Consider the following 24885-nt stretch of genomic DNA (forward strand, 5'->3'; position numbering starts at 1 on the left):
GAATCTCATTTAAGCTATTTCTGTGTATATGAGCTTGGTCAGCCTCTCAGAACCTTGTTTTTTCATCTATTAAGCTGGAATGATATGCCTCACTCCCAGTGTTTCAATAAGAAATGCATGATTTAAAACAGTTACAATACTTAGCAAACCTCTTGTCAAATAATAGTCACTCGATAATGGAAGCTAATATCCTATTTTCCTGGAAACCACATCTGTGTTTATACAACCATTAGATAGCCCAGTCCCTTACCTTGTCCATTCATTGTTTGCCAGTGATAAGTCACAGGTTCTAGCTTTGGTTCCCTAAAAAACAGAGGTTGAGGCTTGGTTTATGAACTCTAAATACTTTATGGGGGGAGAAAGGGAGTGCAATTCCAAAACAGCAAAGATGAGGGGAAAAAAAGAGATATAACAGGGAAATGGAGGAATCAAATATGAGGTTATATGTTATTGTGTGCTACTGAGTTGGTCACAGCCTCACAAGAAATGCAGCTATGGTTTGGTTGGCCCATGTGGGCCAGCTGTGTTTTGGAGCCATCTTTTTGGAGAGAGGGAGGTAAGCAGTTAATCCACTGGTCTCCTTCCCATTTCCTGCCTCTTGGTGGTCAGAGTTCATCCCTCAGGCATTAAGTTCTCCACAGATAGGCTGTCTCCACAATTCCAGGTGGCATTGAAAACCCTTAAGGGAGTCAACCCACAAAACTATTGCATTTATTTGTCATGTCTTTTATAATATGTAATATGCCCTTCAATCTGAATCCATGCAGTCTTTCCTCCTATCCAGACTTAGACCATGCATTCTTGACAAGTATACCACAGAAATATTCTCAGTGTCTTAGTACAGCACATCAGGAGGCAAACGATGTCTGTATTTCCCACACTGGTTATGTGACCCTTGATCACCTAGTAAAATTAGTGTCTTCTGGGTTTTTCCATGGTAACATCACCATTTTCCCTTTGTGACTGATACATGCTTCACAGAGAGGCAATCAAAGACTACACTTATTATCTTGTTTTTTATCGAACATTAACCCAGAATCCAAAATCACTACAATGGCTACCAAATGCTGATCTTCTATTTTTATTAATTCTACATTTTTTAAACTGTCATTCAGTTTTGTCTTTCCTCCCATTTGCATTAAATTGCATTAAATCAGTTGTAATCTATCATAAGCAATGTTGTTTTGATGGTGAAACTGTCCCAACATGCCCAGTGGAGCCCATTCAAGCTGGCGATTTGATATGTCCCCACTGTTCCTTAAGCACTTTTTTTTGGACACAAAAAAAGTTTTTTTGTGTGTGTGTGTCACAGGGTTTCTAGTGTCACAGGGTTTTTAGTGTCACATTGTTCTTTTCCTTATCCAACCCTGGAAGCAGACTTCCAGGTTCCTTCTAGTAAAGAATGGCATTAAGAAACCAAGATCTGGGCACTTAGTGTGCTTGTTGCTATAGAGACTTACTGCTTTTAGTATTCATAATGGATGGAACTGGAAAATACGTGTGCATCCATATATGTATATCTGTGGGTGTTTGACATACAATACGTATACATAGATGTATACACATTTTCATGTGTATCTAACCTGTGTATATCTATATTTAAAAACACGAATTCACACAGCTCCTCCACTTTAGTTTCCCCTCAAGATTCTTTGAAGCCTTCCCTTTTTCTACATCTCCTTTTTGATAATGACAATTCTGGTTACCCTTATCCTCAAATTTATGCTTTTCTCGATCCCCTCACATATGCTCAATCTTCCAAATTTACTGGCTGCCTCCTTGGCCTTACTTCTACTTGTTGGCCCCCAACCACAACATCACCTACTTGACCTCAGCACATCCTCAACCTTTAGTGCCACCATCACTGCCTTTGCTATAGGCTGAATATTTGTGTCCCTCTGAAATTCATATGCTGAAATCTCATGCCCAATGTGACGGATTTGGAAATGGGGCCTTTGGGAGGTGATTAGGTTACCAGAGTGGAATCCCTATGAATGAGATGAGTGCCCCCAGAGAACTCCTTCACCCCTTCCACCATGTGAAGCACACAACAAGAGAAGAAAGCTTTTCCATCCTGAGCTAAGGAGAAGGAGAGAGGGGCCTGGGATTTCAAAGGGGAGGAAGACAATTTACAGGAAGATGGGGAGAGCTAATGTTTGTAAACAAATGTTTGCCATGCTGTGCAGAGACAATGGGACACAAAGAGGAATTTGAACAAATAGGCCTTGCTGAGCTCCTTCCGGCTTACCACACCTAGCTCATACTCTTTGTAGTTATTTTCAGTGATAGCTGTCTACCAGGCCAGGCCCTCTATCTAAATGCTTTCAGGCAGTTAAAAAGGAGGCAAAATGCTCCTCCTGAGTCCCTTGGGCCCTGATTGACTTCGGCTCAAAACAATCCACACATCAAAGTGGTACACTCTGGCATGGCCTGCCCGAGACCCCATTGCAGCAAAAAGAAGTCTGTCTATGAACCAGGAGATAGGCTGTCTCCAGACACCAAATCTGCTGGCATTTGATCTTCAACCTCCCAGCCCTTACAACCCAGAGAAACAAATTTCTGTTGTTCATAAACCCAGTCTGTGGTATTCTGTAAAACAACCTGATGGGCTCAACTTCTTAACCCCAATCAAGCCACCACCTATAGAAGGAAAGAGAAGCAAAAAGACTACGTATCTTTCCTGATATTGCTCTTCATCCACCTAAATACCTTTCCTTCTTTGCTCTTCTCCAGTTCACTCAGAGAAATAACTCTAAGTGCAAGGATCACATTTACCTATTTGCCAACCTCCAGCTGCAAGGGGTCTTAGCTATACTTCCTTTGTGCCCTCATTTAAGAGCAGAGGATACATCTCATATATCTTTATATCCCTAATGCTTAATATTATTTTGATACATATTAGAAACAAAACAAGTGTTTCATAAATAGGAAATTAAAGAATGAAAATTCTTCCAGTATAGCTTACTGCAAGACTTTGTGGGGCACCTGGGTGGCTTAGTTGGTTAAGTGTCTGACTCTTGATCTCAGCTCAGGTCTTAGTCTCAGGGTTGTGAGTTCAAACCCCACATTGGGCTCCACGCTGGTTGTGGAGCCTACTAAAAAAAGAAAAGAAAAAGACTTTGCTATGACCTAAACTCTGCTATACACGAGTTTTGTGGAATTGTCCAAGTTAGTGTCTTTGGGTTGTTATAACAAAAATACCATAGATTAGGTGGTTCATAATCAACAAATATCATAGTCTGGAGACTAGAAAGTCCAAGATCAAGGCACTGGCAGACTCAGTGCCTGGTGAGAGCCCATTTCCCCGTTCATAGATGGCTATCTTCTCCCTGTGTCCTCACACAGCAGAAGAGGCAAAGGAGCTTTTAAAGGCTTCTTTTATAAGGGCACTAATCCCATTAGTGAGGCTTTTACCCTCATGACCTAATCACCTCCCCAAAACTTACTTCCAAATGCTGTCACATTGGGGATTAGGTTTCAACATATGAATGCGGGGGGGGGGGATTATTCAGTCTATAGCTATACTTAACCTTATGTCTAAGGTTTCTCATCTTTACATGGAGGTGACAATTCTTTCACAGAGTTATTATGAGAATTAACCTATATAATTAATGTTTAAAAAAAGGTTCCCACAGTGACAATACAGTCCTCATGCTCAAAAAATGATACCTACTATTATTAGTTATTGTTTGTGACTGTTTCTACTGTAACAATGATCTGTTACATATTAATTATTTGTTCAGATATCAGTTTCACCTCTTGGGTACAAAAATAAATTCAAAGGCAGTGATATATAATAGGTGTGTATTTATTGTACTTCCTGCATATTATTTTTCAGTCTGAGAGAGTACTGTGGCTTTAAAATTACATCTTCATTTGAAAATATATCTTTGATAGATAGCTTTTATGATATTGAGGTATGTTCCATCTATCCCTATACTGTGCAGTTTTAATTAAGAAAGGATGTTGTAGATTATGCTACGTGAAATAAGTCAAGCAGAGAAAGACAATTATCATATGGTTTTACTCATTTATGGAACATAAGAAATAGCAGAAAGATCAGTAGGAGAAGGAAGGGAAGAATGAAGGGGGGGTAAACAGAAGAGGGAATGAACCATGAGAGACTCTGGACTCTGGGAAACAAACTGAGGGCTTCAGCGGGGAGGAGGGTGGGGGACTGGGCTAGGCCAGTGATGGGTATTAAGGATGGGTATTAAGGCCACATATTGCATGGCGCACTGGGTGTTATACGCAAATAATGAATCATGGAACACTACATCAAAAACTAAAGATATACTGTATGATGACTAACATAACATAATAAAAAATTATTATTAAAAAAATGGATGTATTTTGTCAAATGCTTTTTCTGCATCAATATGATAGGATCATATGATTTCTTTTATTAATGTGATGTATCACATTGATTGATTTGTGAAGGTTGAACCACCCTTGCAGTCCAGGAGTAAATCCTACTTGGTCTTGGTGAATAGTCCTTTTAATGTACTGTTGGATCCTATTGGCTAGTATCTTGGTGAGTATTTTGACATCTGTGTTCATCAGGAATTTGATCTGTAATTCTCTTTTTGGTGGAGTCTTTGTCTGGTTTTGGGATCAAGGTAATGCTGGCCTCATAAAACGAGTTTGAAGGCTTTCCTTCCATTTCTATTTTTTGAAACAGGTTTAGAAGAATAGGTATTAGTTCTTTAAATCTTTGGTAGAATTCCCCTGGGAATCAGTCCGGCCCTGGACTCTTGTTTTTGGGGAGGCTTTTGATTACTGCTTCAGTTTCCTTGCAGGTTATAGGTCTGTTCAGATCTTCTATTTCTTCCTATTTCAGTTTTGGTAGTTTATACATCTCTAGGAGTGCATCCATTTCTTCCAAATTGCCTGATTTGTTGGCATACACTTGCTGATAATATGTTCTTAAAATTTATTGTATTTCCTTAGTTTTGATCATGATCTCTCCTCTTTCATTCATGATTTTATTAATTTGGGTCCTTTCTCTTTTCTTTTTGATAAGTCTGGCTAGTCAGTTGTCAATCTTATTAATTCTTTTAAAGAACCAGCTTCTAGTTTCATTGAACTGTTCTATGGTGTTCTTCTGGTTTCTTTTTCATTGATTTCTCCTCTAATTATTATTTCTCTTCTCCTGCTTGGTTTAGGCTTTATTTGCTATTCTTTCTCCAGCTCCTTTAGGTGTAAGGTTAGTGTGTGTATTTGACATTTTTCTAGTTTTTTGAGAGATGCTCATATTGCAGTGTACTTCCCTCTTAGGACTGCCTTTCCTGTATCCCAAAGGTTATGAACCATTCTCATTCATTTCCATTAATTTTTTAAATTCTTCTTTAATTTCCTGGTTAACCCATTCACTCTTTAGTAGGATATTCTTTAACCTCCAAGTGTTTGAGTTCTTTCCAAATTTCCTCTTGTAATTGAGTTCCAGTTTCAAAGCACTGTGGTCTGAAAATATGCAGGGAATAATCCCAAAATTTTGGTATTGGTCGAGACCTGATTTGTGACCCAGTATGTGATCTATTCTGGATAATGTTCTAAGTGCACTCAGAAGAAAGTGTTGCTTTAGGATGGAATGCTCTCTATATATATCTGTGAAGTCCATCTGGTCCAATTTGTCATTCCACGCCCATGTTTCCTTGTTGATCTTCTGCTTGGATGATCTGTCCATTGCTGTGAGTGGGGTGTTGAAGTCCCCTACTATTACCGTATTATTATCAATGTGTTTCTTTAAGTTGGTTAGTAATTGGTTGATATAATTGGCTGCTCCCAAATTAGGAGCATAAATATTTGTAATTGTTAGATCTTCTTGTTGGGTAGATCCTTTAAGTATGAAAAAGTATCCCTCTTCATCTCTTACTGCAGTCTTTGGTTTAAAATCTAATATGTCTCATATGAGGATGCTACCCAGAGCAAGCAACACATTCAAAGCAATCCCTATTAAAATACCATCAACATTTTTCACAGAGCTGAAACAAATAATCCTAAAATTTGTATGGAGCCAGAAAAGACCCTGAATAGCCAGGGGAATGTTGAAAAAGAAAACCAAAGCCGGGGGCATCACGATGTCTGATTTCAAGCTATGTTACAAAGCTGTGATCATCGAGACAGCGTGATACTGGCTTAAAAACAGACACATAGATCAATGGAACAGAATAGAGAACCCAGAAATGCACCCTCTACTCTATGGTCAACTAATCTTCAACAAAGAAGGAAAGAATATCCAATGGAAAAAAAACAGTCTCTTCAATAAATGGTGCTGGGAAAATTGGACAGCCACATGCAGAAGAATGAAATTGGACCATTCTCTTACACCAAACACAAAGATAGACTCAAAATGGATGAAAGACCTAAATGTGAGACAGGAATCCATCAAAATCTTGGAGTTGAGAACACAGGCAGTAACCACTTCAACCTCAGCCACAGCAACTTCTTGCAAATCACATCTCTAAAGGCAAAGGAAACAAAAGAAAAAATGAACTATTGGGACTTCATCAAGATACGAAGCTCCTTCACAGCAAAGGGAACAGTCAACAGAACTAAAAGGCAACCTACGGAATGGGAGAAGATATTTGCAAATGGCATATCAGATAAAGAGCTAATATCCAAGATCTCTAAAGAACGTATCAAACTCTACACCCAAAAAACAAAGAATCCAGTCAAGAAATGGGCAGAAGACATGAACAGATGTCTTTCCAAAGAATTCATACAAATGGCCAACAGACACAAGAAAAAAAATGTTCCACTTCACTTCTCATCAAGGAAGTACAAATCAAAACCACAATGAGATACCATCTCACACCAGTCAGAATGACTAAAATTAATAAGACAGGAAACAACAAATGTTGGCAAGGATGCATAGAAAGGGGAACCCTCTTACACTGTTAGTAGGAAGGCAAGCTGGTACAGGCACTCTAGAAAACAGTATGGAGGTTCCTCAAGAAGTTATAAATAGAAGTACCCTACAACTCAGCAATTGCACTATTAGGTATTTACCTTAAGGAAGGAGATGCAGTGAAATAAAGGGACATCTGCACCCCAATATTCATAGAAGCAATGTCCACAGTAGCCAAACTGTGGAAGGAGCCGAGATGCCCTTTAACAGATGACTGGATAAAGAAGATGTGGTATATATACACAATGGGATGTTATTCAGCCTTTAGAAATAATGAATACTACTGTTTACACCAACGGGAATGGAACTAGAGTATATTATGCTAAATGAAATAAGTCAATCAGAGAAAGACAATTATATGATTTCACTCATGTGGATTATAAGAAACAGTGCAGAGGATCATAAGGGAAGGGAGGGAAAACTTGATGGGAAGAAATCAGAGACAGAGACAAATCCTGAGAGACTCTTAACTATGGGAAACATACTGAGGGCTGCTGAAGGGAAGGTGGGTGGGGGATGGGGTAACTGGGTGATGGGCATTAAAGAGGGCACAAGATGTGATGAGCACTGGGTGTTATTCACAACTGATGTATTATTGAACACTACATCTGAAACTAATGATGTATTATGTGTTGGCTAATGGAATTTAAACAATAAAAAAATATATCTTTGATTTTTAAAGATCAAGGAGCAAAGAAAAAAACCATATGGTTTCAAAATAGTAGAGTAAGCACTTACTTTCAATTTTAGCCCAAAGATGATAGAAAACATATTTTTAAAATTCAGTGATGCTTAAGAATAGGAAGAGGAAATGTCAGTTGTTATGAGGGTGTAAGGGATCCCTAACAAAACATATATAAATAAACATGTAAAGATATATACAGAATATAGAGGTAAGCTGAGAATTTCATAAGCCAGCGCCATCATGGGAGACTGTTGCTATGGCTTCTGCATAGGAAGCCACAGGGCTTCGGGGCTAGAAGCCTCCAGGAAGGAGTCCACTGGCAATCCTGAGGAACTGCAGTGATTACCTCAGAGGAAAATATTTCGGCCAAAGAGCCAAATGCCCAGATATGGAATGAGAGTCCAATGTGGTTATCAAGAGGGGGGGCTCCCCAGCTCAAAATGAAGACTGCAAAAGTGGACTGCACCACAGATCAGCAGAGGGAAAAGTTTACACCGAGAACTACAAGGTGGTTCTGATGTTAGAAGGAATAAGCCTGAATGTGGGGGATGTTGTCAGTGAAGATGGCCAGTGCAGGACCTGCAGAGTTACAGCGAAGCCAGCAAATAACGGTTATTTGACAGCTTGCTCAAAACCAGCAGTCTAGTTCTCTCCTCAAGTGAGGTACTTTCATCACAGGCTTGACAACCATTATGATTTACCACATTCTCTTCAAACATGCTGCTTTAGAAGAACGTTTATTCTGTGCTTTCTTCATAATCTTCTGCTTATACCCAAGGAAGCATTTAAAAGAGGAATAAGAAAATTATTTTAAATAAGTGTATTAGATATCCTCACAGAAATAGAGGGAAAAACTGTATTCATGAAAAAATAATAGGAGGTTATGAAACAATAAAAAGTAATAACAATCATTAAATATTCAAGAAATGACAACTAATTTTCCAGTTTTAGGTTGAATTGGGATTAGATAAGCATGCACAGTGAATTAGTAAATCAGAATATATATGTGTGTGTGTGTATATATATATATATATACACACACACACATATATTTGCATATATATATTTCTTCAAGAATGCAGAACAGAGAATTTCAAAAATAGGAATTTGAAAGATTGAGTAACATGAAGGCTAAATCCCCAAATTCCAATATTCAATGTAAGTGAGTTTTAGAGAGAGAAAAGTACATAAAAATTATTTTTTAAGGGAGGGGTGCCTGGGTGGCTCAGTTGTTAAACATCTGCCTTGGCTCAGGGCGTGATCTCAGAGTCCTGGGATCGAGCCCCACATCAGGCTCCTCCGCTGGGAGCCTACTTCTTCCTCTACCACTCCCCCACTTGTGTTCTCTCTCTTGCTGGCTGTCTCTCTCTCTCTCAAATAAATAAATAAGAAATAATATTTTAAGGGAAATAATAGTAACAATTTCTTAGAACTTAAAAATTTACAAGTTATTTGACAGAAGAAATCTATCAAGCACCAAGTATTAAAAAAATTGAAAACAAATACCTAGGTAAATGATAGTGACATTAAAAACAGCAAGTCTAGGGACATCTGGATGATTCAGTGGGTTGAGCCCTGACTCTTGGTTTCAGCTCAGGTTCTGATTTCAGGGTGTTGGGATCGAGCCCCACATGGGGCTCAGCATGGAGTCTGCTTCACATCCTTTCTCCTTCTCTCTCTGCCTCTCCCACTGGTGCTCTCTCTCTCTTTCTCTCCAATCAATCAATCAATCAATCAATCTTTAAAAAACAAAATATAACAAAAAACATCAAGTCTAAAAAGGAATGCCACTACTTAAGGAAGAAGGAAGTTACATGGGACAGATTAGTTATAAGAAAATTAAAATTTCTTTTATCTTATATTTGTCGTCAGAAATACTGGATGGATAAAAGACCAGGGATAAACATGTTCAAAATGCTGATGGGAAATAATTTTGAATTAAAATTCTGTAATTTATCAACTATCATTCAATAGTGAGGGCAAAATAAAGACATTTTCAGATAAAGCAGAATCCATTCTTTCAGTAACAAAAAATTTCAAGTTCAAGTAATACAATTTTGTGAGCCTGGTAACAGTGTCATCCCACCATAACCAAGCACTTAAGCCCATCTACTCCCCCACTCAACATTTTCCCCCAGAGCATGTATCACCTTCCAAAATAAGATATTATTTACTTCTTGTTTATTATTCATAAACTTCCAATGGAAAATATGGAAAATATGGTAGGAATCTTTTTTTCCCAAGATTTTTATTTATTTATTTGAGAGAGGGAAAGCACAAGCAGGGAGGAGGGGCAAAGGGAGAGAGAGAAGCAGACTCCCTGCTGAGCAGGGAGCCCACAGGACTCCATCCCAGAACTCTGAGATTATGACCTGAGCCAAAGGCAGATGTTTAACCTACAGAGCCACCCAGGCGCCCCTCATTGTTTATTCATTGATTTATTGCACATACCTAGAACCTAATCTAGTATATCATAGGTGCTCAAGTAAGTATTTGTTGAATAAATTGAATGACTAAATGATGGTTTTATATGTGAAGTGAACTTGATTCAACTATAAGGAAATGTGGTAAAATCCATACTTTGGAAGTTTAACACAGTTCTTTTAAAAATTGTCAGAGAGAGTAGACAAAATATAATTAAGGGCATAAATGTTTCAATTTGACAAATACAACAAGTTGAATTGAATATGTTTTACCAATTTATCCAACACGAGACCTGGATATACTTACATTGAATACTAAAGCAGTAATATTAGAAATCAACAAAAATGGGCACCTGGCTGACTCAATCGGTTGAGTGTCTGGCTCTTGGTTTGGCTTACGTCATGATCTTAGGGTCATGAGATGGAGCCCTGTGACTGGCTCATTGCTTGCTCGGGGTCTGCTTCGGATTTTCTCTCCCTCTCCCGCTGCCCCTCCCCCCGCTCTCATGAGCACTTTTTCTCTCTCTCTGCAATAAATAAATAAAATCTTAAAAAGAAATCAGCAAAAACATTATAGCACCGACCCATAAATTTAAAAGCACTTTGAAATTATTTATAAGTTAAAGAGGAAATCAAAATGGAAGTTACAGACTATTTAGAAGTGAACAAAAAAAAGCTCTCTGTACCAGAGGAGAACTCTGAAGAAAATTTATAGATTCAATTTTTGATTTTTCAGAAAACAAGAAGAGCTGAAAATAAACTAAAAAACAAAACAAAACAAAACACTAAGATTTCAGCTCAAGAGGCAGAAAAATAAAGCAAAAGAGAGTTGAAGATGGAATCCAAAAAAGATAAAAAGGAAATATTTTTAAACAAAATTAAAATAATAGAATTGATCAGCGTAAGTTGGTTCTTAGAAGTAGATTGATAAATTTGACAACTGTTTCTAAGTATTAGCAAAGAAAACTGAAAGACTAATCATAAGTAAATAGCATTAGGAGTAAGATTTATGATATATTTATGAAGAGGTATTTAAAAATCCTGTAGCACAATCCTATTACTACTAAACTACTTAACTGGAAAATCTTGGAAAATGTCACTTCTCTAACACATATAAGTTGCCAATATTGCCCCTTCCTCCCCCACCTCCCCAAAAATTCCTTCAGTAGAAAAATAATTTTAGAAGAGATTAAAATGGTAGTCAGATATCTACCTCAAAATTATACCAGATTCAGCCAGCATTTTGGGGGGCAAGTTCTAACCCTCAAGGATCTAGCTTTTCCTGTTATACAAACTAGCCTAAAGCCTAGTGAAAGTTGTAAAATTACAAACCTCTTTCTCTGATATTAAATCTGGGTAGGAACTGCATGAGAAAAAAAAATGTAGACTGAAGTCACTATGGCATAGATAAAAATAAAATATTAAATCCAGAGTATTAAAGGAATCATTATAACCGTCTGTGGTTTCTGCTAAAAATACAAGGGTGTTCAAAAATAAATCCGAAATTATTGTTTGGTTAGAAAAAGAGCAAGTTATAGAATAACAATGACAGTACACTACAATATAAATGCAGTACATATGTAAAACAATACTACATAGTTGTAGAGAGGAGTTTTGTATTTACGTTAAATATAGATGTTTATAATATTCTGTATTATATATGCCTATGTATAATTATAAAAGCATGGGAAAAGAACTAGAGAGACCACATCAAATTGGTGCTGGTAGATGACAGAAACACAGGAATATGTGGTTGTTGGAATATCAGGATAGAGGCCATAACTTTATCTCAAAGTTTTATCTTTTTTTAATTTTAATTTTTTTTTTGTGGTAGTTTGAGGACAACTGTATTAATGTGATTTCATGTGACTTAAAAACCAAAACAACCACCACAATGATTTGCTACTGACATTCTTAGCTTCACAATGAAGATCCTAAGCATTTGGAGTTTCTTTCAATGTCAGCTGAAAGAGTACTTTCATGTGCTCTTAAGCATTTTTCCAACCTTCTTCAATTTAATTCATATAAAAACATTTTTGGAGGAACATATCTGCGTAATTTGGAATGCAAAATTGATTCCTACCCTAAGGATTTTTTTGGCAGGTGTAGTTGGGGAAATAATTCAACCAGGAGGTATCAGGGAGAGTGGCAGATACTAGGGGAAGGGTATTAACTGATTGCTATAGGAACACTGAGGCAGACAATAGTACCTCACACCCTCGTCATGACCTAAGGATTTACTGCATCATGTACAGATAACAAAAATAAGAAATGTTTTGGGGGTTTGAGGAAAATACATGTGTATATATGTGTGTGTGTATGTTATGTAGTGGAGACAAAAAATTGAAATCTTGTCATAATTGTTCTGTTAGGCACAACCACTAGCATGTGCTCTGATGACCCCAGCTTTCCCACCTACAAAATGAGAGAACTACATTAATTGTTTTCTAAAGATCATGTCATCAAATTATAGTCATAAGAATAGCAAAAGAAAATTAAGGTTGGAAAACATACTCTTTTTTTTTTTGTTCTGAAATATCTCAGATATAAAGAGTGTATATCTACTAAACCAGTCATATGGATAGCATGTGCCTCAGACACTTGGAAGGTGACTTGTATCTTTTATTTTTGCAGAAATTGAAAAGGAAAGTTGTGGTGATCCTGGTACACCCTTATATGGAATTAGGGAAGGCGATGGATTTTCTAATCGTGATGTTTTAAGGTTCGAATGCCAGTTTGGGTTTGAATTAATTGGAGAGAAATCCATTGTTTGTCAAGAGAATAACCAATGGTCTGCAAACATACCCATCTGTATCTGTGAGTACCAAATGCTTTGCTCTCAGATAACATATGTTACCCTGTCCTTGCATATAATTGCTTTTGTAATTAATTGCAAAGAGCTGGAACCGTGTAATTATTTTTGAACGAGTAGCACTTTGTGATACTATCTTTAACAAGTGTGCTTATGCCAAATTATAAATTTCATTAAAGATTTAAATAAAGTTAACATAGTTCACTTGGTAATTGCAAAGTATATATTACATGTGTTCTTATAACGTTTTATTGGTGGCATTTTATACTTTATAGATAGCATACTTCTTATGGAAATTATACAGCTGAGTAGTAGTATTCTAGTAGACTCATTTATTTAACAAGATAGTATATGCTTATTTTCAATCAAAAGCACTTAAAATATTTAAAGCTTATATTCTGTGTATAATGCATTAACTTATTTTTTGCTTGTAAACGTTCACACTAATGCATACTCGTGCCATTTATTTATATTGCACAGAAAAAAATTCATTAATGTTTATGATATACAGTATGCTTGGATTAAAAGAATTTATTTCTTCAAATACATTAAAACATTGCAATTTAAGTACAACAAAAATATAATTTGTATTATCTGTTGATACACTTTTAGTTTCAGTTAAATACCAACAAATACAACTCACCAGATATGGGTGCAATATTGAAAATTTTGCATCTGGGCTTTGACTATTCACAAATGGTAATGTATAAAGCCAATACTCATGAAAATAAAAATAATTTTCTGGTTTTCAAATAAAAGATTTTTCATCTGTATCCAACTTCAATGTTTTTCATTTGTGAAACCCTTCATTACCTACTACAGAGGCACAAACTTTACTTCAATAATTAACTGGTTTAAAAAAAAATGTAGCATTTTTCAAGACCTACATTTCATCTGTTTTACAATGTATGCTACAAAACATATATTTTCCTTTATTCAAAATGTTGCTTATTTAACATTTTAAAATTATTTAACATTTTTTAAAGTAACAGAACTTTTAAAGAGACTAGAAGTCATTTTCTAATATGTATTTTTGCATAGTTAAAAAGAAAAAGAAAAGAATCAAGTATCAAGTAAGCACTACTGTTTCTCAGTATAGTGTCTGGGTACATAAGGCCACAATACCTAATCTCACGTTTTAGCAAAGTGGGTATTTTTTGAATGTAGTAAAAATTGCCCTAATTAAAATAGGTTTTGCTGGCTTGTCAGGGAATGTAGGAGAGAAAGAGTGCATAGAACTCCTCAATAGAACCCCCTCCTTTTAGGGCCAGTGCTCATCCCTAACCAAGATCACCTTGTGAAGTTCCCCCTGTGAGAGAAGAAAATGTATTAGGAGAGTTTCATTGGATTTCCTTAGCATTATCTAAAGTTAGGAATACTTCCAAAGACTTCACTCAAAGATCTTTAGTTCTAGGTGTTCTTCCAAGGAGATAGTGTTATGTAATATTGGAGAATCTATTAATGTAATATATCGCATCAAAAACGGAACTATTTTTGAGTCATTTTAAGGGATGCTAAAATACATTTAATACAATATTTAAACTAATGCTGACTAAAACAAATTTAAACTCTTGAAAATCTAGAAAATACTTTTTTTTTTTTTTTTTTACTATTTTAAAAGTAATTAAGCCTTGCAGCTTGGTATATGATTAATATGTAGCAATTAATAGTTTCCTATATATCAACAATAGTTAATTTGAAAATGTAGTGGAAAGATAATTTATTCAGAAAAATAAAATTATAAAATATGTAGAAATAATTCTTGTATAAATCCAAATAACCCATAGAAAATTAAAAACTTATTCAGAAAAGGAAATTTTATGAGAAAAACAGTTAGATGCCATGTTCCTGAATTAGAACACATTATATTATTACATTATAATAAATATGTGAATTATATAGAAATTGCTATGAAATTTCAGTAAATATCCTAACATAATTTCTTTAGGAACACACATTTTTTTGGGAATATGTTGACATGCAACTAGGTAAAAAACAAAACAAAACAAAAAACAAAAATCAGGCAACAATAGAATCGATGTGAGAATTTTTTAAAAGTAAAGTGCTTATATGGATACTAAAGTGCAATATTAAGTTGCTACCATAAAATAGTGTGGTACTCACAGAAATATAACACTGGGTCAAAGGAAGTTACATTAAAATCTGTATATAATATAACTAAGGGTTTAGAGTATTACATCAGCATTGACCTATTTCTTGAGATGGGAGATTAGCATGTTAGATCTTAGTCTTCCCTTGCCCAAAGTAGGGATCATTTAGATCAGAGATTAGCAAAATAAGGTCTTTGGGAAAAATTTAGCATGAATCTAGTTTGATAAATAAAGTTTTATTGGAACATAACGGTGTACTTTCATTTACCTGTTGCACATGGCTGATGTCCTGCTACTGTGGCAGAGTTAAGTAGTAGCAAAAGAGACCATGTGGCTTGTAAAGCCAAAGCATTTACCGTCTGTCCCTTTTACAGAAGTTTGCTGACCCTGCCTTTAGATAGAGGGCAGTAGAATCAAATGATTCCAGAATGCAGGCAGGTAAAATTGTGAAGAGGGAATAGGACTAGGTATGTGTGCACCCATGATGAAAGTGGGGGGGAGCTGGAGGGCATTGATTTTTTCAAAGAAGCTAGAACTCTGGATTTTTCCCCCTCAGATGTGAAATAGGTTGATTTTAAAATGTGATTTCAAATTTTTGTACAAGCATAAGAAAAAATTGTACCAGATACATTTGCAATCTGGATCCAGCCCAATGGCTATCAGTTTCCAAAACCTGGTGTTAACTCCTAACATCATTCCATACAGAAGAAGCAAACTTAGGTTAGAAATTGTGCTTAAAATTATTTAAAAAATTATACATATATAGTAATAAACAACTGATTATATATATAATTCCTATCATTCTTTTACATATGTTACATATTTTACACACATATATATAGGTATGGTTATATTTTTGTCTTTATTTTTTTGTAGACAGAGGAATAGGTATTGGTCTAATTTCTGAATGTTAAAAGATCTAAACTTAAAATCAATATAAAAAAATCAAAAGAAATGATTATTTTAATACTCATACTAAAATTATTAAGAAAATAATGTATGAATGTTATATGAATCATAATATTGAATTAGTGTTATAGACTAAGCATTCATAATCTTAAATGATCAGCGTTCATGAGCCTATAATTCCAAAAAGAGAGAAAATGGAGAAATCTTCCACTTTACCAGTAGGCAAAGAAGGGCAGGTTAATAATACGTCATTTCTCTTGTCAAATAAGAAAGGTCAAATAATCATAATATTTTATGCTGATAGAGGTATTGTACTCTCTAATATACATATATATATATATATATATATATATATATATATATATATATATATATATAATATTTCAGTATAAGTTAATATAACTTTTCCGGACAGAAATTTAGCAGAACATTTTTCAGGCTTAAAGTTCATACTCTTTGTAAATAAAATTTGGTGTAAAATTAAACGAATTTGATTTTGTCAAAATTATGTAATGAAATCCACTGGAAGAAAATACATCATTATTTTAACTATGATTTCCTTTCTGTAAAAAGACAATTTACTTTGTTTCTTTACCTTTTTTCTATTTCCTGAATGTTCTGTGCGATCCTTTAGCTCAGATGCTTTTAAAAGTTGAAAGAAAACTGAGGGGAGGTGTCAAGTAGGGCAGGGAGAGACTTCATCTTAGTAAGGTGTGGAAGTTTGTCTTTCCAGTGTTAGCAACTAGTGGTGATAGCTATAAAAGTTAATTTGCCTTTTTACCTGCATTTTAAACTATGAGAGCATCTCATGGCCATAGTAGGAATGAAACTCGCTTAGTCACCAGCCTCCCGCCAAGATTTGTCTGGGCTGCAACATCGCAGTTCTGTTAATATCTGCATAATGTTTTTTGTCTTCAATCATTTCCTGAGCACTGTTGCTTTATATGAAATCTCTAAATATTTTACAAATCTTCTTTCTTAAGAACAGAAACAAAAACTTTGTATAGAACTCTAACACAAATATGATAAATGTTAAAATAAATTGCCTTTATTACTCCCATATTTTTGTGCATATTAAAGCATATGGTCATCCAAAGTACAGTCGCCTTTTCTAATATGTGAAAATTATAACATTTTTTTTCTGTTTTATAATTTACATTAATATTTTTTTCAAACTGCTAACTGATCATCATAGTTGTGGCAAAATAAGGTATAATAAGGATAAAGTATAAAAAGTAAATAAGGATAAAGTATAATACAGATGTGGCAAAAATAAGGTACAATATTACTTTTGAACATTCATTGTATTTTATAATCTTATTTTAACAGTTCCTTGTCTGTCTAACTTTACTGCACCGATGGGAACAGTGCTTTCTCCTGATTACCCAGAAGGGTATGGAAATAATTTAAACTGCATCTGGACAATAATCTCTGATCCAGGGAGCCGGATACATCTTTCTTTTAATGACTTTGATCTGGAATCTCAGTTTGACTTCCTTGCTGTTAAAGATGGTGACTCTCCAGATTCCCCAATTCTTGGAACCTTTACTGGGGCTGAGGTGCCTTCCCATCTTACTAGTAATAGTCATATACTGCGATTGGAATTTCAAGCGGACCACTCAATGTCGGGACGTGGCTTTAACATCACTTATAACAGTAAGTTTATTTTTTCCATATAACGTATTTCTACAATGTAGAGCTAGAAAGGAATCACATAAACGATCTCTCTTCCTCCACAGAAAGGGAAACTGGAACAAATCATATGCATGTAAAATTGTGCCAGGGACAGTCATTTAGTTCCTGATTTCCAGCCATATTTTACTCCCTATTGTGTCATCTCTCTGTTTGTGAGAAGCGTGATACTAAGAAAATATGTTTCAAATATTATGATATCGGCCAATATATTCATTTATTCTATTAAATCTTATAAGCATAAGATCAAACCTGTATATCATATACTTTACTCATTATTGGTATGCAAACATATTAAGGAGACAAAGCTTTCTTTCAAAATATTCATAAACTGGGGCACCTGGCTGGCTCAGTCAGTGGAGCATGAGACTCTTGATCTTGGGGTTGCAGTTTCGAGCCCCATGTTAGGTGTAGAGATTACTTAAAAATAAAGTCTTAATAAAATAAAATATATTCATAAACACATAGGGGACCTTAAACAAATAATGACAGCACACAGAGTTATAATTCCAAAGACAAAATTCACAAGGCTGCAGAAACATTACAGAGCAGACAATCATTAACTTAGGGGCAACAGACCGCTGAGGGACCATGGGGGAGAGGTGCCTTAGAGATTAAGAGTGTCATCTCTACAGTGAAACTATGCAACTTCCAATGTTGGCTCTGCTCCATTTTTAGGTTTAATAAATGAGCCTCAGTGTTCTGATGAGTTAAACCATATTTGGGCTTCTGTAAGGAATCAATTAGGTGATGCATGTAAATAATTTAGTGTAGAGTATATGATACCTAGTGAATGCTCAATAAGCATTAACTGTCATTGTTTAGTTGCCTTTTGAACTATTACCTTAACATTTAATTGTGTTTATTATGTTGCTTAATTTTGAGGTTTTATTAAGGTTATTTAGACTCTATCACTTATATTCTTTGTATTTTTCTGAAAAAATGGTATAAATACAGCAAAAAGATGAATCACATGAAGGAGAAAATATCTTAGTACATTAATACACTTACATACTAATGCTTCTGTTTGCAAATGGTTCTTAAAGCCATAGGACACTAGTGACTTCTCTTGTTTTTTTTTTTTTTCCTTGAAGCTACCATAGTCTGTCAGATATTGACCAACTTTAAGAGTTAATATTTGTGTCAGATAACAATAAGACTATAGTTTCTTGCTCTTCAAAAAAAAAAAAAAAAAGGCATTTCTAACCTCCAACCCTGCCTATTTAGTGCTGAGCATTGGCAATTAGTAACAAAAGCAGTTATTGCCTTTTCAAAGTGTCACTGCTGGTGAAGTTGTCAACATGTAATTGCACATCATTAAAATTAAATTAGCTGTGACATGTGTCATACAGACTGCTGTATAAAGTAGTTGCTTTATATGAAAGTCCTTTGAAAAATATTTCTTATATATGTATAAAGATAGATATATATACGCACTTATCCATCTATAATTTTTATTTTATCTTAAACGTATATCACTTTTAACTTTAATGTTTATGGTACCTTCAGGGTATTATGGAAATATGCCTTCTTGTTTCTTGTTGTTTCTCAGTAAATAATTTAATCCATCATATGCAAATTCTTATATTTAATGTTTTCTACTGAAATTATATGTTTCTGAAATAAACACCTATCAGGCATTATATATAGGAAAAACAAGGCTTAATCAGTTGAGGTTTTGGATTTTTTTGGCACAACAAAAAAACAATAATTAGGAAAAAAAGTATAACTAAATACATTTTATATATTTTAGAAGTTACCTAAATAGGGGCGCCTGGGTGGCTCGGGCATTAAGTGTCTGCCTTCTGCTCAGGGTGTGATCCCAGGGTCCTGGGATCAAGCCCCATGTCAGGCTCCTCCTCTGGGAGCCTGCTTCTTCCTCTCCCACTCCCCCTGCTTGTGTTCCCTCTCTCGCTGGCTGTCTCTCTCTCTGTCAAATAAATAAATAAAATCTTTTTAAAAAAATAGAAGTTATCTTAATATTCTTCTGTACTGTTTAACTTAAAAATGAGGAGAATGAATAATAAAAGTTACATAATTTATGAACAATATCAAAGGGATGATTAGTGAGAGAATTTAAAATCACTTCATATACTTACGTAGCATGAATATAATAATAATTGTAAATGCCTCATAAATTATGTTTTACACATTTAGACTTTGCTATTTTAAATGTTCTTCCATTTATGTTATACTAATTTAAACATTTATGGTACATACTTGGTCATCCAGATGAATAAAGAGAGAAATTTGGAGGACTCATGTAATCTATAATTTTGAGAGATTAAAATATCCACATTGTCCCTACACTTCTGCTACTTGCTAAGGCTAGGCTAAATATATCCTGGGAGACACAAAATAAAATAAGAAAGTTGTCCTGAACTCAAGAACTCCCATTCTTTTGAGACCTGAGACAGAAAACCCAAGATACAATGTTGATGAGAAAAAATTATAAGTCGGACTGAGGGATACATTTCGATCCTATCTCCATGACCTGAGGCCAGCTTATCTTTTTCTGAATCTCATATTACTCTTTAGAGCTCTAAATGTTAAATGAGATTATAACATTTCCAAAGCTCCTGTCACCGCCTGAAACACTGTAATTCCAAGAGTTAGCTCCCTTCCCTTTTCCTAGATGACAGAAAATAGATGACAAATGTAAAATTATAAAGAAATTTTAAGACTTTCATACCAGTTTGGAATTTTTCACTATAACCTCATAAGACTGTCTCTCCGTTCCAAAGAGTGAATCACAAGAAAAGTTTGCAATGAGATATAGTCAACCTGCTCTGTATTCAGAATAATTGGAATTCTGACCGGTTTATACTGGTAGTTTTTACATAGCCTAAGCCTAATGATCTCCAGAAATAGGCAGAAACGATTCTATTTTAGAGTGTAATCTTAGAGTATAATTTGTATTTTAAAATAATCACACCTATTTACATCACAGACAAACAGGTAGAGTCAAAGGAGAGCCTCCAATTCTTTTCTTTTCTTTTTTTTAAATCAGTTTTTCTCCCCCCAAATATATAAGGGTACGTCTCACACTGCTTGTTTGTGTGTTTTTGTTTGTTTGCTCTTCTCAAGCATTCGGACATAATGAGTGTCCTGATCCTGGAATACCAATCAATGCACGGCGGTTTGGGGACAACTTTCAATTAGGAAGTTCAATTTCAGTTATTTGTGAAGAAGGATTTATAAAAACCCAGGGAACAGAGACAATTACATGTATCCTTATGGATGGAAAAGTAATGTGGAGTGGACCCATTCCAAGATGTGGAGGTAAGTGCAATGGCCAGCGAAAATTATAACCCCATCACCATTGTACACTAGAAGCCATCATAGGGGTGCATCGTTCACCAGCACTGTTGTAATCTTTATCTAACATATTATTTAATATTGTACATTAGACATATATAGTTAAACAAATTACACTTAGTGTTTCACGTTAAAATAATTTTTTAGAAAAACTTTTCAGAAGTCCCCTTTTTAAAAAGAGCTCTTATTAAAAGATATACATTAATAAATAGTAAATATTGGTTGTATGTGCAAATTCTCTTTATAGAGTTACAGTTTGATATACTTTATATTTTCTAGTCATCCTTTTTCATGGTATTTTAGCTATTCACAGTATAAACATTTAATTTTCAAAAATATGCTAACAACGGGGCACCTGGGTGGCTCAGTCGGTTGAGACTTTTGGTTTCAGCTCAGGTCATGATCTCAGCGTTGTGAGATCAAGTCCCGTGCCAGGCTCCATACTCAGTGGGGAGTTTGCCTGAGATTCTCTCTCTCTGCCCCTCCTTCCAACACTGGCTTGCTCTCTCTCCCTCAAATAAATAAATGTTAAAAAAAAATATGTGTTAACAATGATTAATTGAAATAAATAAATTTATGCTAGAGCAGCCATTATTTAAAATGTATAATTTTTGTTGGGATAGTTTGCTAAACACTTTTTTTTTTTCAGTTTTAATTTACTCAATACGATGTAGTCAAGAAAGTTCAGGGCAATATATACATGTATGTAATGTGTGTATGTGTTTGTGTGGGGGTGTGTGTGTATGCAATGTTTGAAAGTTTATATCATTGAATATATACACTTGTATAAAGTCACAAATTATATTGGTAAAAAGAAAGGATGATCCTACTTGAAAATAAAATATACCAAGTATAGTGTTTCAATTTAGAATCTATACGAATGTGTGTTTATGTTGTGGAGCTTTAATTTAGAATTGTCACAATACGGGGTGCCTGGGGGGCTCAGTTGGTTGAGCTTCTGCCTTTGGCTCAGGTCATGATCTCGGAGTCCTGGGATCGAGCCCAAAGTTGGGCTCCCTAATCAGCAGGGAACCTGCTTCTCCCTCTCCCTCTGCCTCTCTTCCCCCCTGGTGTGAGTTCTCTTTCTCTCTCATGCTCGCTAACTCTCTCTCTCTCAGATAAATAAAATCTTAAAAAAAAAAAAAAAAGAATTGTCACTATAGGAATTAACATTCTGTATTCTGCTTTTCTCCTTCCACTCCAGTACCTAAGGCTACATATGTATTTTATTTAAAAAGATATAGAAGAACTTTTACTAAGGAATAGGTAGATGAACCAGAGCCATGAAACACCGTTTTACAGATCACTATGTAATGATTAGGTGTTGATTTTTAAATAGTTTCTTCTTTTCCTCGCTTTCCCAATTTTTCTTTTTACCTGTGTCCAAACTCATAATGGAAACTTTTTTTGTTGTTTTTTCTATTTCTAGCTGATAAATAGAGAATAATTAATATATAATTTTCAGAAAAATAGCAGACTTCATTGACTAATACAGCCATTACCTATAAATGCTGCCATTCATTGAGTTGAACATTTTCAGAATGTCTCCTGATGAGCTAACTCAGACCATGCAATTATGTTTTCCTGTTAGCCCCTTCAGTTAGCACCTCCCTCCTCTTCTAATTGCTTTCTCATTTGTAATATCAGGGGACTGAACTAGATGACTTCATGGTTTTTTTCCCAAACCTCAAATGCTATGGGCTTAGTAGAGGCTACCCTGGAGATTTCAATTAATCATTGTTAACACATTTTTTTTTTAAGATTTATTTGAGAGAGAGAGAGCAAGCAAGTGCTGGAGGGAGGGGCAGAGAGAGAGAGAGAGAGAGAATCTCAGGCAAAAAAAACCTTTTTTTTTTTTTAGTTTAAAAAAACATATGGAGTTGCACAATAAAGGGCTGAAATTAAAAAAAGAAAAATGGAAAGTCATGTTCATTTTTTTCCCCATTATACTTTTCCTCTGAGCTCACTCATTTTGTTAACCATAGTTCCTGACCCAAATTTGGGGAATCAGTCAGGGAAAAAAAAAAAAAAAAGCCTACATTAGTATTTGAAGGGAAAATAGGAGATGGGAGAAATTTTGTTTCAGGCAGGAGGAATGTTACTGGGTCGATGTACTGGAGTGGAAGATAGAGGGTCAGGGGTGTGATGAATAACCAGAGGGGTGCAGAGCATCGCATGCTTTGTAAATGATGCTCAATGGATTAAAACTATCCTGTGGCCAGCAGAAAGCCACTCCAGCTCAGAAGTGGCATGAATCTGAGCCTCTCCCTCCTCTACCCTGGGAGCTGTGTATAGTCCAGGGACAGACGCAGAGACCATCTCTGGGGAATTGTTGAGTCTGGTTGGATTCTCCCCTGCCTAACTTGGGTGTTAGTTTAGAAGCAGCTTGTTTTCTAGCTGAATGGGGAGGTAAAAGTAATGAGCTGGACATCAACAAATCATTTTATGAATCACTGCTTTATTTGAGAGATTTTAGCGAGATTTTTCACTGTGAAAAATGGTTTTTAACTTTAAAAATGAGTGAAACGAATATTCCAAACTAATTTGGCACAGGCCAATAGGCTCTCGAGGCATCCTAAAGAGAGCTTTGTGAAGTTTCCAAAGGAAAAGAATATTTTTTTCTGGGTGAAGTTACATACACTTGGCTTACCTGCCAATTTCTGGATCTAACCCCAAAGTGGGAACATGGCTAAGAATAATGTTGGAGACAGGGAAGGCAGAATCAGAGTGGGCTGGAAGCAATCTTACTGTGGCGTTTGCCAGGTCACCTGCCATATCCCAGGCCATGTTGCAAGGCAGTTTCCACCCAATAAAGCTGACTGCTGTCAGCTCCTGTATAACTCACTCCGGCCAGTTTAATTTCTGAGACTCTAATTAAGGTTTGTAAAGATTTCCTTTAGTTTTAGTTTTGCCTCAGTTCTACTTTAGATAAAAACAACAAAAGCCTGAGCCTAGCTGAGGAAAGCTCATTCTTCTTCTTTCCTAATGTGTTTTTGTCGGGGTTGTTGTTGATCTGTTTTTAATCACCCTTCTCCCTCCACCATCCCCCAAGGTGCCACGCAGCGATTCCCAGTGACACAAAAAAACTGTGTCTGGGAGCCCTCTCTGCCTGTCTTCTTTGTCCTTTAGACTTTCCATATTTTGACAGAAAAGTTTTGCTTGTTATTTATCTTTTAGGGCATTATCACAGCCTTCAGTATGGGCTTGATGTTTTAGCTAAAACTTTTTTATCATCGTATTAAATATTTTATATGGATGAAATACGTACATGTGTATGTTCTGCTTAATACAGATAACTATTTATATTTTAGTCTGTTAACACAAAACCTTCCAAAATTAAATGCGTTGTTAAAAGTTGCTCCAATGTATGGATTGCTGTGTTAAAATTAGAAAGTAGGTAGTTGCTTGTTTCAGTCAGGATTTATAGAGCGAGGGAAGTCAGTATAAAATGCTCCGATAACAAAACACAAAGCTTCAACCTCTTTAAATATTGCCCTTTCCGTCTACACCCCACCCTCATCTACTGCAGTTGTCTAGAAGTTTAGGTATATTGGCAAATTAGTAATCCACCCGTGTCGACCAGTCTTCAACCGTAAAACTGGAAAATCTTTGAAAAAAGTGAAAGGAAATGTTTTATCAATCTTGGTCCTTGAATAAGGATTGGTGAGAGGAAAGAGAAACGAGTTTTGCAGTTCTGTGATCCCACAGCTAAACTTGGATTCATTTCAGGTAGCTTAAATGCAATTGTTGAACAGAATTGGGTTATACGTTTTATTCACTGACCCGAAGTTCACCACTGATGCAGTAACTGAGGATAGATTTAGGCTATCTTTGTGAAAATTTGAACCTCTTTCTCTAGAATGGGTTGATCAAATTTCCTCATGAGGAAGAAAGATTAGAGGCATTCTAAAGCCTTGCAATCTTTCAGTTTTGCTAATGGAAAACAAAATACATTAATTACTGTAATCGGCATTAAAATAATTCACTTTGAATTCCACAAACTGTTCCCCTAACTCAGGTTAGTG

The 24885-nt window shown here is 35.5% G+C and overlaps 1 protein-coding gene across 4 annotated transcripts in view; it reads left to right on the forward strand.

Annotated features, from left to right (window-relative positions):
• Positions 1-24885, forward strand: part of CSMD3 (CUB and Sushi multiple domains 3) — a 1146349-nt gene that overhangs the window by 720842 nt on the left and 400622 nt on the right. For all 4 annotated transcript variants that reach the window (XM_045805628.2, XM_087864412.1, XM_045805629.2 and 1 more), the window contains 3 exons: positions 12653-12835; positions 17180-17506; positions 20630-20824. In XM_045805628.2, the coding sequence (XP_045661584.1) occupies positions 12653-12835; positions 17180-17506; positions 20630-20824 (705 nt within the window). The remainder of the gene's footprint in view (positions 1-12652; positions 12836-17179; positions 17507-20629; positions 20825-24885) is intronic.

The sequence above is a fragment of the Ursus americanus genome, chromosome 9 (genome assembly GCF_024610735.1).
Source record: "Ursus americanus isolate L20-20 chromosome 9, mUrsAme1.1.p, whole genome shotgun sequence".
NCBI lineage: Eukaryota > Metazoa > Chordata > Mammalia > Carnivora > Ursidae > Ursus > Ursus americanus.